Genomic DNA, 11,051 nt, shown 5'->3' with positions numbered 1-11,051 from the left:
ATAGCACTCGAAAGAAAATGAATATACTTTAAATCCTCACCAGCATCCTCTTCAAGTGGAGCTCTGTTGCTATCCTCAAATAAAGATCCCTTCCTAGCGAATTATGGTAGGTAACAAATGGTCTTGCTTCTGCTCCACTAGCTGCTCCCTAGTTGATTAAGTCAATTAAAAACCAACCTTCAAATAGAAACAATACTAATGTATGTAAATTAAGGCACCAAAAAATTGTCATATACAGAAAAAGTAAAAACTATTCCTGGAAATGAATACAGTTAATCAAAATTTATAAAATATGAACCAAAAGAATTCTCAGCTAAGTATTTCAACAGTTCAACCTCCAGTCATCTTTACAATAAACTAGACATTATCTTTTTTAAAAATTCTAGAATAGGGTATTCTATAAATTGTATCTTGGCCAAGAACAAAAGCTAAGCAATTGGACAAGCATCACCAGAAGTAACGGTAATCTTACATAAGAACTCAGCCAAACTATAAAGTCAAATTCCATTATAGAAATGCTAAATCTTGATATGAACCATATGACCATAAAACGGTTAGAAAATCCACAAACCTGTAGAACTGGAGTTTCAACTTCGAGAAATCCAAAAGATTCCACTGTCTTGCGTAACTCTGATACAATCTAATCCACCAAAAAGAAAAAATAGCAAAACATCTTTAATGTATAAACAGCAAGATGCCTCAAACACTCTATCTAGGGAATAATATTGAATTTATATATGTATACTTCAAAATGCCCAAACTAGAAACAACTTGGTATACCATCCTTCTTTTGCTCAAGTTTTCAACAACTCCATAATTGCTAAATACATTCAACCACCGTAAGCACTCTAATATTTAGAGCAAATTTGTTCAAAAGAAAGATAAAACATCCATAACTTGCATAAATAAATTATCTCCTTGAGTGTTAATGCTGTTAAGGAACTTAATATAGAAATTATAACACTGTAACCTTTTTTTTAGAAAAAAAATAAAATCCAATGAACCATGCTTCAACTCAGGAAAGGTCATTTAATGCTATTTTTGTCTATTCAAATACTTCATCATAAGCAAAGTACACTTGAAGCAATCATATAAGATAGTTCTAAGGTCCTCAAGTTAATAAAAATACTATTTCTGGAAAGAACATATACTTTAAATAACTAAAAGGTCTTTAATTACTCCTCAGCCTAACTTACCTTTGCTCTCTTCCGAAATACATCAGCTACTTCAGGATTGGAAATCATATCAATGTACCTTTAAAAGAAAAGTAAAGTTCAGTTATAACCAAGTATACCCCAAGAAATATATATTTTATTTAAAAAGCCATTTAGACAAGTCTTTTGCAAGAACCACTGCAACGAATTGTGGGCTATCATCATCCAGTAGAAAACAATTTGTTATTTCCCATAAGAGACACTCTCACTCAAACTGTGAAAAAGAAACAGAAAACTCAACGTACCGTTGCTGGTAACGCTTATCCACATGAGTTAGACCATGATATTTGTCTGGCAAGGGCAGTAGAGATTTTGTAAGAATTGCAAAAAAGTTCACATAGACAGAAAGCTCCCCTAAAGAAACAAAGAAATAAGTTCAATTAGTTTCTCACCTCAAAAAAAAAAAATCACAAAAAAAGTAAGAAGCCAGTCAAAGCCAATGGCGTTTTTTATAAATGGCATTGGTTTATCTAAATAGCTTCCAATACAAATAGGGTAAGAATAGCTTCACCCAGAAGTACTTATAAATTCAACAATCAGCACCTAATCGCAAATAGGTGCAAAAGATAAATTTTTTTAGTACTTGCCATTCCCAGTTCGCTTAATTGAGCCACTTGCACCAAGTATGTCACCAATATCAACAAGATTCTTAAGCACGCCATACTGATCACTTAAAAATCTTGCCTTTTCACAATAAAGCTATTTCAAACATTGAACAACTTGAGTGAGGATTCTTCCATACTAAATGTGAGCAAAGATTTATAGAAAGTTTCTGGAGAAACCATCCCTACCCGCCAAAATTTACAAACTTTGGAAAACACCCCATTTTTTAAAAAAAAAAGGTAACTAACTTATATATTTTAGATCAAGCATCCCATAAAATAGACGTGCTTTTAAGAACTAAACCACCTAATCACATCTTATTATTATATTTTTTCTTTATTATAAGTATCCATCTAACAAAGAGATGGCAAGATCATTGTAAGGACAGAAAGCTGAGGTGGGGATACCTGAATTGTCCCAGAATCATCTCTTAGAATGAGAAATGCAAGCTTTCCAAATGCTTGGCGAGAAAAAGAACATAAAAATATTGAGCGCATTTTCTCAGTAACCAAACAGAGTTTTCTTTAATTGAAGTTGAAACAAACCTCCACTCAAGCCATTGGTTCGAGTTAGGTCGATATCGTAGGGACTGGACTCAACGTCAAGACCAGAACGGACCTTGTCGGGAAGCCTAGAGACGAATTCGGTCCTGAGCGAGTTAATAGAACATCCTCAACTGAGTTGGCGATTCTGGCGACCGTTACCACTCGGTCACTGGAATGGTCGGAGAGGCTCCGTCACTAGAATGGTCGGAGCACCTCATCGTCACACGACCGTTATCACTCGATCTCCGACTTCGCTCTTCCGGTGACTGAGAGGCTCCTTCCATTCATTGAGGCTCTTGTAGGAGGTTGCGTTGGAAAGAGGTGGTGGTGTTCAAGGTTCGGTCTTTACCAATTTTTTCAACTAGGTTTAAGAAAATTGATTAGAAGAAGAAGAGGAAGAAGGTAACCCTAACTGGGTATAGCTTGAGGGATGGTCAGAAGTGTTTAGAGGTTTGGAAATAAAAAAGTAAAAAGTAGAAGACTTTACTAAGACGTGGGCTCCAAAATTTTGTACTGCCAATTTTTTTTCCCACCAATTGTTTTATTATTTGATGTATCACAATACTTTTTCAATACTATTATATTTATATGTTATGGAAAGGGGTATTTGGTGTAGTGTTCAATCCTCTCTTCTTTTTCTTTCTTGAGTTTTGATGAGTTATGGTTGTGGTTTGTTGGTGTTCTTCTCTTCTCATGGTGGATTTTGAAAACTTAGGGCTTGAACAAGTGGTGGCTATAATTTTGGGTTGGTCACTATTGTGTTCTTGATTTTTACAATCAAGTGAGGTAATGAGATTTCTAACCCTTTCGTTGTTATGGTTTTGGGTTGTATTGGTTGATTGATATTTTGACTTTGATACATGAAGGGTTCGCCTCCAGTCCATGAAAGGATTGAACATCTGGAAAGAGCATTCAAGCTCTTACAAAATGAACGAGGTTGGGATCGGGACGAAGAACTCGAACCCTTCACCCCTCATATTTCAAACACCCCGTTTCCTTAGGGATTCAGAATTCCTCATGTCCCACCATTTCATGGGAATTCGGATCCATACAGTCATTTAAGTATGTTCAACACAATCATGCGAGCCAGTAATGTGGGCTACGAGCTCAGATGCATGTTGTTTCCAGCCTCACTCATGGGACTAACAAAAAACTGGTTTGAAAAGTATACGAGGCATTTAATTGCTTCTTGGGATCAATTATCTAGGGATTTCAAGAAGCAATTCAAAGCCATGGTCGTAATTAGGCCCGAGGCGTCTGCTTTGACCAATGTCCGACAGCAGCTGAATGAAACATCGAAAAGTTACCTCACAAGATTTAATTTGGAAGTCACCCAAGCACGCGACGTGGACGATAGCGACAATTTAATGGCTGCCCGTGCCGGAGTAATGCCTGGAAGTCCTCTCTGGGAGGATATGCAGAGGAAGCCCGTAAGGTCCTTAATCGAGTTCAATCGACGAGATCAGAGGTTTGTTAATGTAGAAGAGGCAAGGTCAGCATTAAATATGACCTCTCAGCCCATAACTACAACAACAAACACAAACTCTGCCTCGACCTCGGTGGATCCTACGACCTTAAGAGGAAGAAGAATTAAGGGAATAACCTCGAGGCGGAAGGAGGAAAGAAGAAGAAAGGGAAAAGATATTTCTCTGTATACAAAGTGTATGCCGAGCTCAACGAGTCTCAGGAGAATATCTACCTGGCTAATGAAAACCAGGTCCCTTTCAGAGGGCCCGACCCCATGAGGAACCAAAAAGCGAAAAGAGACTCCAACAAGTACTGCAGATTCCATAGAGACATCGGATATACAACCGATGAGTGTCAGAAATTAAAAGATGAGATCGAAGGCCTGATCTCGAGGGGATATTTTAGACAGCATGTTAAGAATCAAAATCCCAATCAGGCTTCCACTAGCCAGAGGGCAGCAGCACCACCTGCTCAGAACAACATCTCCTGAGCAAGGGAAGACGAATGACCCCCTCTGATTGATGGAGAAGATGTTATAAACATCTCGAGGGGGCCACATATTGCAGGACCGGGCAGGAACGCCCAGAAATGATATGTGAATGAGATGAAAACTGGTGACGGGTCTCCCTACGAACCCGAACCCAGAGCTCCAAAACAACAAAGGGTTGAATCTCAACCCATAACGTTTACTGAGGATGACGCATCTCATGTACAATTCCCTCACAACGACCCTCTGGTCATCACCCTTCACCTTGCGAACAAGAGGGTACATCGAGTCCTAGTTGATAACAGGAGCTCAGTAAATATCCTCTATAAGGACACCTTAGAAAAGATGGGACTCGCGCTTCGCGACCTAAAGGCCTGTGCAACGACAATGTACGAATTTTCAGGAGAAGGGATTGCCTGTATGGGATCCATCCAACTCCCTGTAACCTTGGGAGACTTCCCGGTCTCGACAACCAAGATGATAGAATTCGTAGTAGCGGATCTGCCATCGACCTACAACATACTGCTCGCGAGACCCGTCTTGGTAAGGCTAGGGGCAGTTTCATCTGTGAGGCATCTGGCCATCAAGTTCCCGACTTCTAGTGGCACCGGGACTTTGAAAGGAGACCAGCTCGCAAGGAGGGAATGCTATAGCATTTCCGTTAAAGGAAACAAACAGACAAGTGCACAAACACTTGTCATAATTCAGAATAAGGATGGGACAATCTTCGAGATAGACAAAGAAATTGATCAGAGAATAGAAGAAAGAGCTGATCTCAAGTTGTTAGAAGAGCTCGAAGAGGTCAAGCTCGAAGAAGTTGACCCCCCGAAAAATGTGAAGGTGGGGAAAAACCTTCCAGAAGAAACGAAATAACAATTAATTTGCTTTTTGAAAAAGAACCAGGATGTTTTCGCGTAGTCACATTCGGACATGGTAGGGATAAGTCTGAATGTGATAAGCCACACTCTTAATATTGACAAGAGCTTCCCCCAGAAGCAGCAAAAATGAAGACTCCTGGACGACGACAGGAAAAAGGCCCTGAAGGAAGAGGTCGACGGGTGAAAGGCAAATCGATTCATTCAAGATGCCTTCTATCTGGATTGGGTCGCTAACCCGGTGTTAGTTCTGAAACCTAACGGAACATGGCAAACCTGTATTGATTACTCAGACCTCAATAAAGCATGTCCTAAGGGCTGCTTCCCCCTGCCTCGGATCGACCAACTCGTAGATGCCACAGCTGGGCATGGACTTATGTCGTTCATGGATGCTTATTCTGGATATAACCAGATTTCCATGCATGCCCTGGACCAAGAGCATACGAGTTTTGTGACAGATAAAGGACTATATTGCTACAATGTCATGCCGTTCAGGCTCAAGAATGCTGGAGCCACATACCAACGGCTCGTAAACATGATGTTCTCTGAACAGATAGGAAATAACATGGAATTTTATGTTCATGATATGTTAGTTAAATCTAAACATAACAATAACCATGTGGACGACCTTGAAGAATGCTTTGCCATGCTTCGGAAGTACAACATGAAGCTCAACCCCCAGAAATGCTATTTTGGCGTATCGTCGGGGAACTTCCTAGGTTTCATTGTAAATGCTCGGGGAATAGAGGCAAATCCTGACAAGATCCAAGCGTTAATTAACATGACCTCACCTCAAAAGAATAAGGATGTTCAGAGTTTGACTGGACGGATGGCGACATTGAGTAGGTTTATCTCGAAATCTACGGACTGCTGTCTTCCATTTTTCAACCTTTTGAGAGGGGGCAAAAAATTCGAGTGGATAGAGGAATGCGAGTTGGCATTTCAGGAACTCAAAAATCACCTCGCGGAACCTCCTATCTTGTCAAAACATGTCACAGGAGAAATTTTGTACCTATATCTCGCTACAACCGAGCACGCCATTAGCCCCGTGCTCGTCCGAGAAGAACAGAAGGCGCAAAAGGCAGTATACTATCTCAGCAAAAGGTTACTGGGGAAAAATCGAGATACACCTTAATGGAGAAGTTGGCTCTCATCCTAATCCACTCATCTTGAAAGCTTCGACCCTACTTCCAAGCGCACCCCATCCATGTGCTGACCGACCAACCACTATGACAAGTCTTGTCCAAGTCTTGACCAACCCCATCCTCGGGCCAATTGTTAAAATGGGCTCTTGAGCTCGGGCAATTTGAGATCACTTATCATCCGAGGACAACCATAAGAGGACAGGCCCTGGCAGACTTCATAGTGGAATGCACTGGGATGACTGACAACGAAGTTATAACCCCGGCCCACGAGCTATGGAAACTTTATGTCGATGGGTCTTCCAACAAAAATGGATCGGGGGCGAGAATAATACTGATCACCCCAACTTGAAGTCGATTTCACTCTACTTTGAGATTTGATTTTGAAGCGTCAAACAGCGAGGCTGTATACGAATCTCTACTAGCGAGACTTTGAATAGCCAAGGAACTCAAGGCTAAGGCGATACATTGCTCCAGTGACTCCCAGTTGGTAGTCAATCAAATTTTACGGGAATACCAGGCTCCTGGGACTAGAATGGCTACATATTTAGAAAAGCAAAAGCAGCTCTCGAACATTTCGAATTCTACACAGTAGAGAAGGTTCCCCGAGAACAAAATTCGAATGTAGACGCCCTGGCCAGGCTCACCACAGCCATCGAGGTCGATGAGCTGAGTGTTGTGCCAATCGAGCATCTATCGACACCCTATATAAGTGAGCCCGAACATGAAGATGTATGCATGATTAACTCCGAGCCAACCTGGATGACCCCAATAGTTGAGTACCTTGAAACCGACATTCTCCCAGCAGAACGGAACAAGGCTCGAAAACTGATGTATCAGATTCCCAGATACACTATTGTGGAAGCAAGGCTATATCGAAGGGGATACTCTATGCCATTACTCTGATGTGTGACTCCACCTGAGGCTAAGAAGATCCTATAAGAGATACATGAAGGATTATGTGGAGACCACACAAAGGGGCATAGCCTGTCTAAGAAGATTATATGCCAAGGATACTTCTGCCCACTATCAAAGCAGACTCATTTGATTACGTCAAGAGATGTGATAAGTGTCAACGGTTCGCCACAATCCCCCAAGCTCCACTTTCCGAGCTAACTATGATGACCTCCCCATGGCCATTTGCGGTATGGGGAATTGACCTTATAAGCTCGTTGCCAACTGGCAAAGGCGGAGTTAAGTACGCAGTAGTCACAGTATATTACTTTACGAAGTGGACCGAGGCCGAACCTCTGGAAATGATTACCTCGAAGAAATTCTTGGACTTTGTGGTAAAAAATATAATCTCCCGATATGGAATGCCGAGGAAGATAGTCTTGGATAATGGTACTCAGTTCAATAGTGAACTGTTTACCAACTTTTGTGAGAAAAATGGGATAATAAAGAGCTTCTCCTCTGTGGCCCATCCCCAAGCGAATGGCCAAGTCGAAGTTGTGAACAAAACCCTGAAGAATTCTATGAAGAAGATATTGGAAGAAGCTAAGGGAAAATGGCCCGAAGAGTTGCCCCAAGTCTTGTGGGCATATCGGACCACAGCTCGTACTTCAACAAGACACACCCCTTTTTCTCTGGCATATGGATGTGAGGCTATGCTACCAATCGAGGTCGAAATACCCACCATGCATACCCACGCTTATGATCAATCCTCAAACCAATCCCAGCTCGAAGTAAATCTGGACCTGATTGAAGAAAGGCAAGACGAGGCTCAACTAAAAAATGCAGCATATCAGCAGCGAGCTACCTGGTATTTCAATAGAAAGGTTCGAGACAAAAAATTTAGTTAGGGAGACTTGGTGCTAAGGCGTGTGTTCTTAGCTACGCGAGATCCGGCTGCTGGCGTGCTTGGGCCTAATTGGGAAGGACCTTATTAGATCGAATCGATTATCCGACCTAGCGTCTACAAATTGGCGAGATTGAACGGGGATTTGGTACCACGAGCATGGAATGGCGAGCATCCACGACCTTACTATCAATAGTGTAGGAAAGATGTCACCCGTAACCGTGCTTGTTTTTCCTTACTATGCTTTTGTTAATAAATTGTTCAATTCCGAATAAAGTTCATTTTCATCTCAATATGCTTTATTTTTCGCAAACTATCTTAATTTAATAACCTATGGTCACACTCATAGGATATTAAGGGGGCATTAGTGGTATATATATTGTAAGCTTGAAAAAAATAAAAAATAGCATACACGAAAAGAATAAAAGTGTTTGGATTTAACCAAATACGCGAGCTAAGATAGTTTGGACATAACCAAACTATTAAAGAATATAAGTGTTTGGATTCAACCAAATACGCAAGCTAAGATAGTTTGGACATTACCAAACTATTTTAAAAAAATAACCAGATTATCAAAAGTATTTGGATATAACTGAATACGCGAGCAAAAATAATTTGGACATAAAAAGCAAAGTATTTGGATATAACTAAATGCGCGAGCCAAGGTAACATGGATTACAAACCAAAAACACGACCTAAATATGTTTGGAACAAACCAGCTAAAACTAATCGACAGAAAGCTGGAATATTTTTCAAAAAGATAGTTTCGACCTCATAACTAGAAAAACAGGATATAACTAAACCACCTATATTACACACCATATAAGTACTTTTGAGTGCATGGTAAAATTAAGTTCCGACCTCGATAAGTAACGAGATCGGATACGGATACATCGAGTAAACTGTGCATGAATGCATTGAATCTTGAGCTTAAATGCACCACGTGTTTGTATGAATAAACGGACATAAGAGCATTTAATATAAATTGCTTGAAATATTTCTACTTAAGAAATGTAAAGAAAAAATATTAAAGTAAAGACAAATACGATATTATAAGAAAATAGCTCTTTTACGAGTTATAAATTGTCTTAGCCCCAAGGGCATAAAAAACAAAAGATAAAAAATATTACAAAAGTTTCAAAGGGACGCAGCCTCGGATCGAGATTTAGGAGGAAGGAGCACCCTCCTTAGCCTTCTCAGCATCCTCCTTAGCTTTCTCTGCCTCCTCCTGAGCAGTCTCCTCCGCTTCAAGCCGAGCTTGCCATTTGGCCACAAGATCCTCCTCAAAAGAGCCTAGGAAGATGGTATTGAGATCAGTATTGCTGGCCCAGATTCTGTACATGGCCAGGTCAACTGCTCGGTCCTTCCTTTTCCTCCTCCATTATCTCGAAGGTGGCCTTTTTCTCCTCCTCAAGCTTGGCAATGATCTTCTCAAGCTCCTCAAGCTTGACATTCAACTTCTCGAGCTCCGCTATCCTGGACTTCATCTGCTCAGCCTCAACCTCCAGTTTTGATTTTCGGCCTTAAACTCATCTGCGAGCTTGAGCTGAAAATCCTTCGCCTCCTGAGCATATGACATGCTCGAATGGATCTTGTTGTTCAGCTTGTAATTTAGCTGAGAAAACACAGTAAGGGACTGACACACAAACAAATCAAGTTAGAAAATACACCAAACACAACAACAACGATAATAAGGTGAGAGTAGTTACCGCAGCAGCGAGCTCGACACTCTTGTCATAAAAAGTGGTGCAGTCCCGAGCATTGTTCAAGAACTGCCACTGGGGAGCCTCGAAGCTGCTAATGCTCTGGCCTACCTGAGACAGGATATCCAAGCCTAGTGTAGCCCCATGGGTCCCGACAACATTGTCGACAACATACTCATCAACATGAGTAGAATTCGACAATAGACGCCCTTTGGACGCTGGTTTCTTTGGAAGAGGGTCGAGCGTGGGGACAATCTTGATGGCAGGAGGTGGAGGAGGAGCATTTGTGGTAGACGCATCAAATTGGGAAGCAGGACCTGCAGCTGGGCTAGTAGCAATGGGAGCTGGGGGAGGAGGAGTCTTCTCGGTCCTCTTAGAAACCTTAGCAGGTCGATCAGACTTCTGCGAGGCTCTCAGGCACTTGCTCTTCTTAGCCCTCTCACCCATGGCGAGCACGGTCTCAAGATCAGAATCCATAGTGCCTACGCAGTCACACCACATTATAAGAAATTTCGAGACACAAAAAGTTAGCATAATGCAGACAGTCAAGGAATAAAAGCACAAGTAAAGAAGAACAAAATTGGAACTCTCCCCCGAGCTCGTGCTCGGCGACCATGAAATTCCCCCATCTTTAGAAGAGGCAGGGGGAGTCCCTTCCCTATATGTGGAGGTCAACCTCGAGAGGTCCCTATAATCATTCGTCCCATATTGGACAGCTATTCCATCCCAGACCTCGTTCAGACTATACATAGTATCATACTTCCCTAACCAACTATCAAACCTATCAACCCTCTCATCTACCCAGGACCATACATAAAAATGGTTCCTATCATCTTCACACAAGATTAAAGTCTTGGGCTTATGCTTAAGTAGCAAGGGAGACCATAAAGCCGAACTAAGGCTGACCGTACCTCTATCGCTCGAGCTCGAAGCCTCGTCATTGGCCTCGTTCCCTGAGCACAGACTCTTTGGACGACAAGCTCGGGATTGTGCCTAAGAGCTTCTCCTTGGAGGAAGGCTGCTAGTTGGAAGAGGCAAGAACTCCCAATTGGTGTACTTCTTGTTGGACCAGTCATTTGTGGATTGATCTTTCTCCAGGAGACCGCAGGCTCGAAGCTTATATTCATGAAGAAGATAAGACAGGGTGCGCCTACCGTAGGGAGGTTGGAGCAAGGCTTCCCTGCGCTCCTTCATCTTGTCCGTGGGAGTAGGGCGGT

The 11,051-nt window shown here is 41.8% G+C and overlaps 1 protein-coding gene across 1 annotated transcript; it reads right to left on the bottom strand.

Annotated features, from left to right (window-relative positions):
- Positions 1–2,314, bottom strand: LOC133815636 (lysine--tRNA ligase, chloroplastic/mitochondrial-like). Its single transcript, XM_062248451.1, has 6 exons — positions 2,225–2,314; positions 1,802–1,913; positions 1,460–1,568; positions 1,197–1,254; positions 572–640; positions 1–148 (listed from the first exon to the last, which is right to left on the bottom strand). The coding sequence occupies exons 1-6, from the start codon at positions 2,312–2,314 to the stop codon at positions 29–31; spliced, it is 558 nt and encodes a 185-aa protein (XP_062104435.1). The 3' UTR covers positions 1–28.
- Positions 2,315–11,051: the final 8,737 nt, after the last annotated feature.

This window comes from Humulus lupulus, chromosome 2, assembly GCF_963169125.1.
Source record: "Humulus lupulus chromosome 2, drHumLupu1.1, whole genome shotgun sequence".
In the NCBI taxonomy this organism is placed as follows: domain Eukaryota; kingdom Viridiplantae; phylum Streptophyta; class Magnoliopsida; order Rosales; family Cannabaceae; genus Humulus; species Humulus lupulus.
The sequence above is the reverse complement of the archived record's forward strand: the minus strand, read 5'-3'. Positions and strand labels throughout refer to the sequence as shown.

Coding starts and splice junctions, on each gene's coding strand:
- LOC133815636 (XM_062248451.1), bottom strand. CDS start 2,314: ATGCGCTCAATATTTTTATGTTCTTTTTCTCGCCAAGCATTTGGAAAG. Junction 1,914..2,224: donor ATGATTCTGGGACAATTCAG/GTATCCCCACCT, acceptor TGTTTGAAATAG/CTTTATTGTGAAAAGGCAAG. Junction 1,255..1,459: donor GATAAGCGTTACCAGCAACG/GTACGTTGAGTT, acceptor TTTCTTTTAAAG/GTACATTGATATGATTTCCA.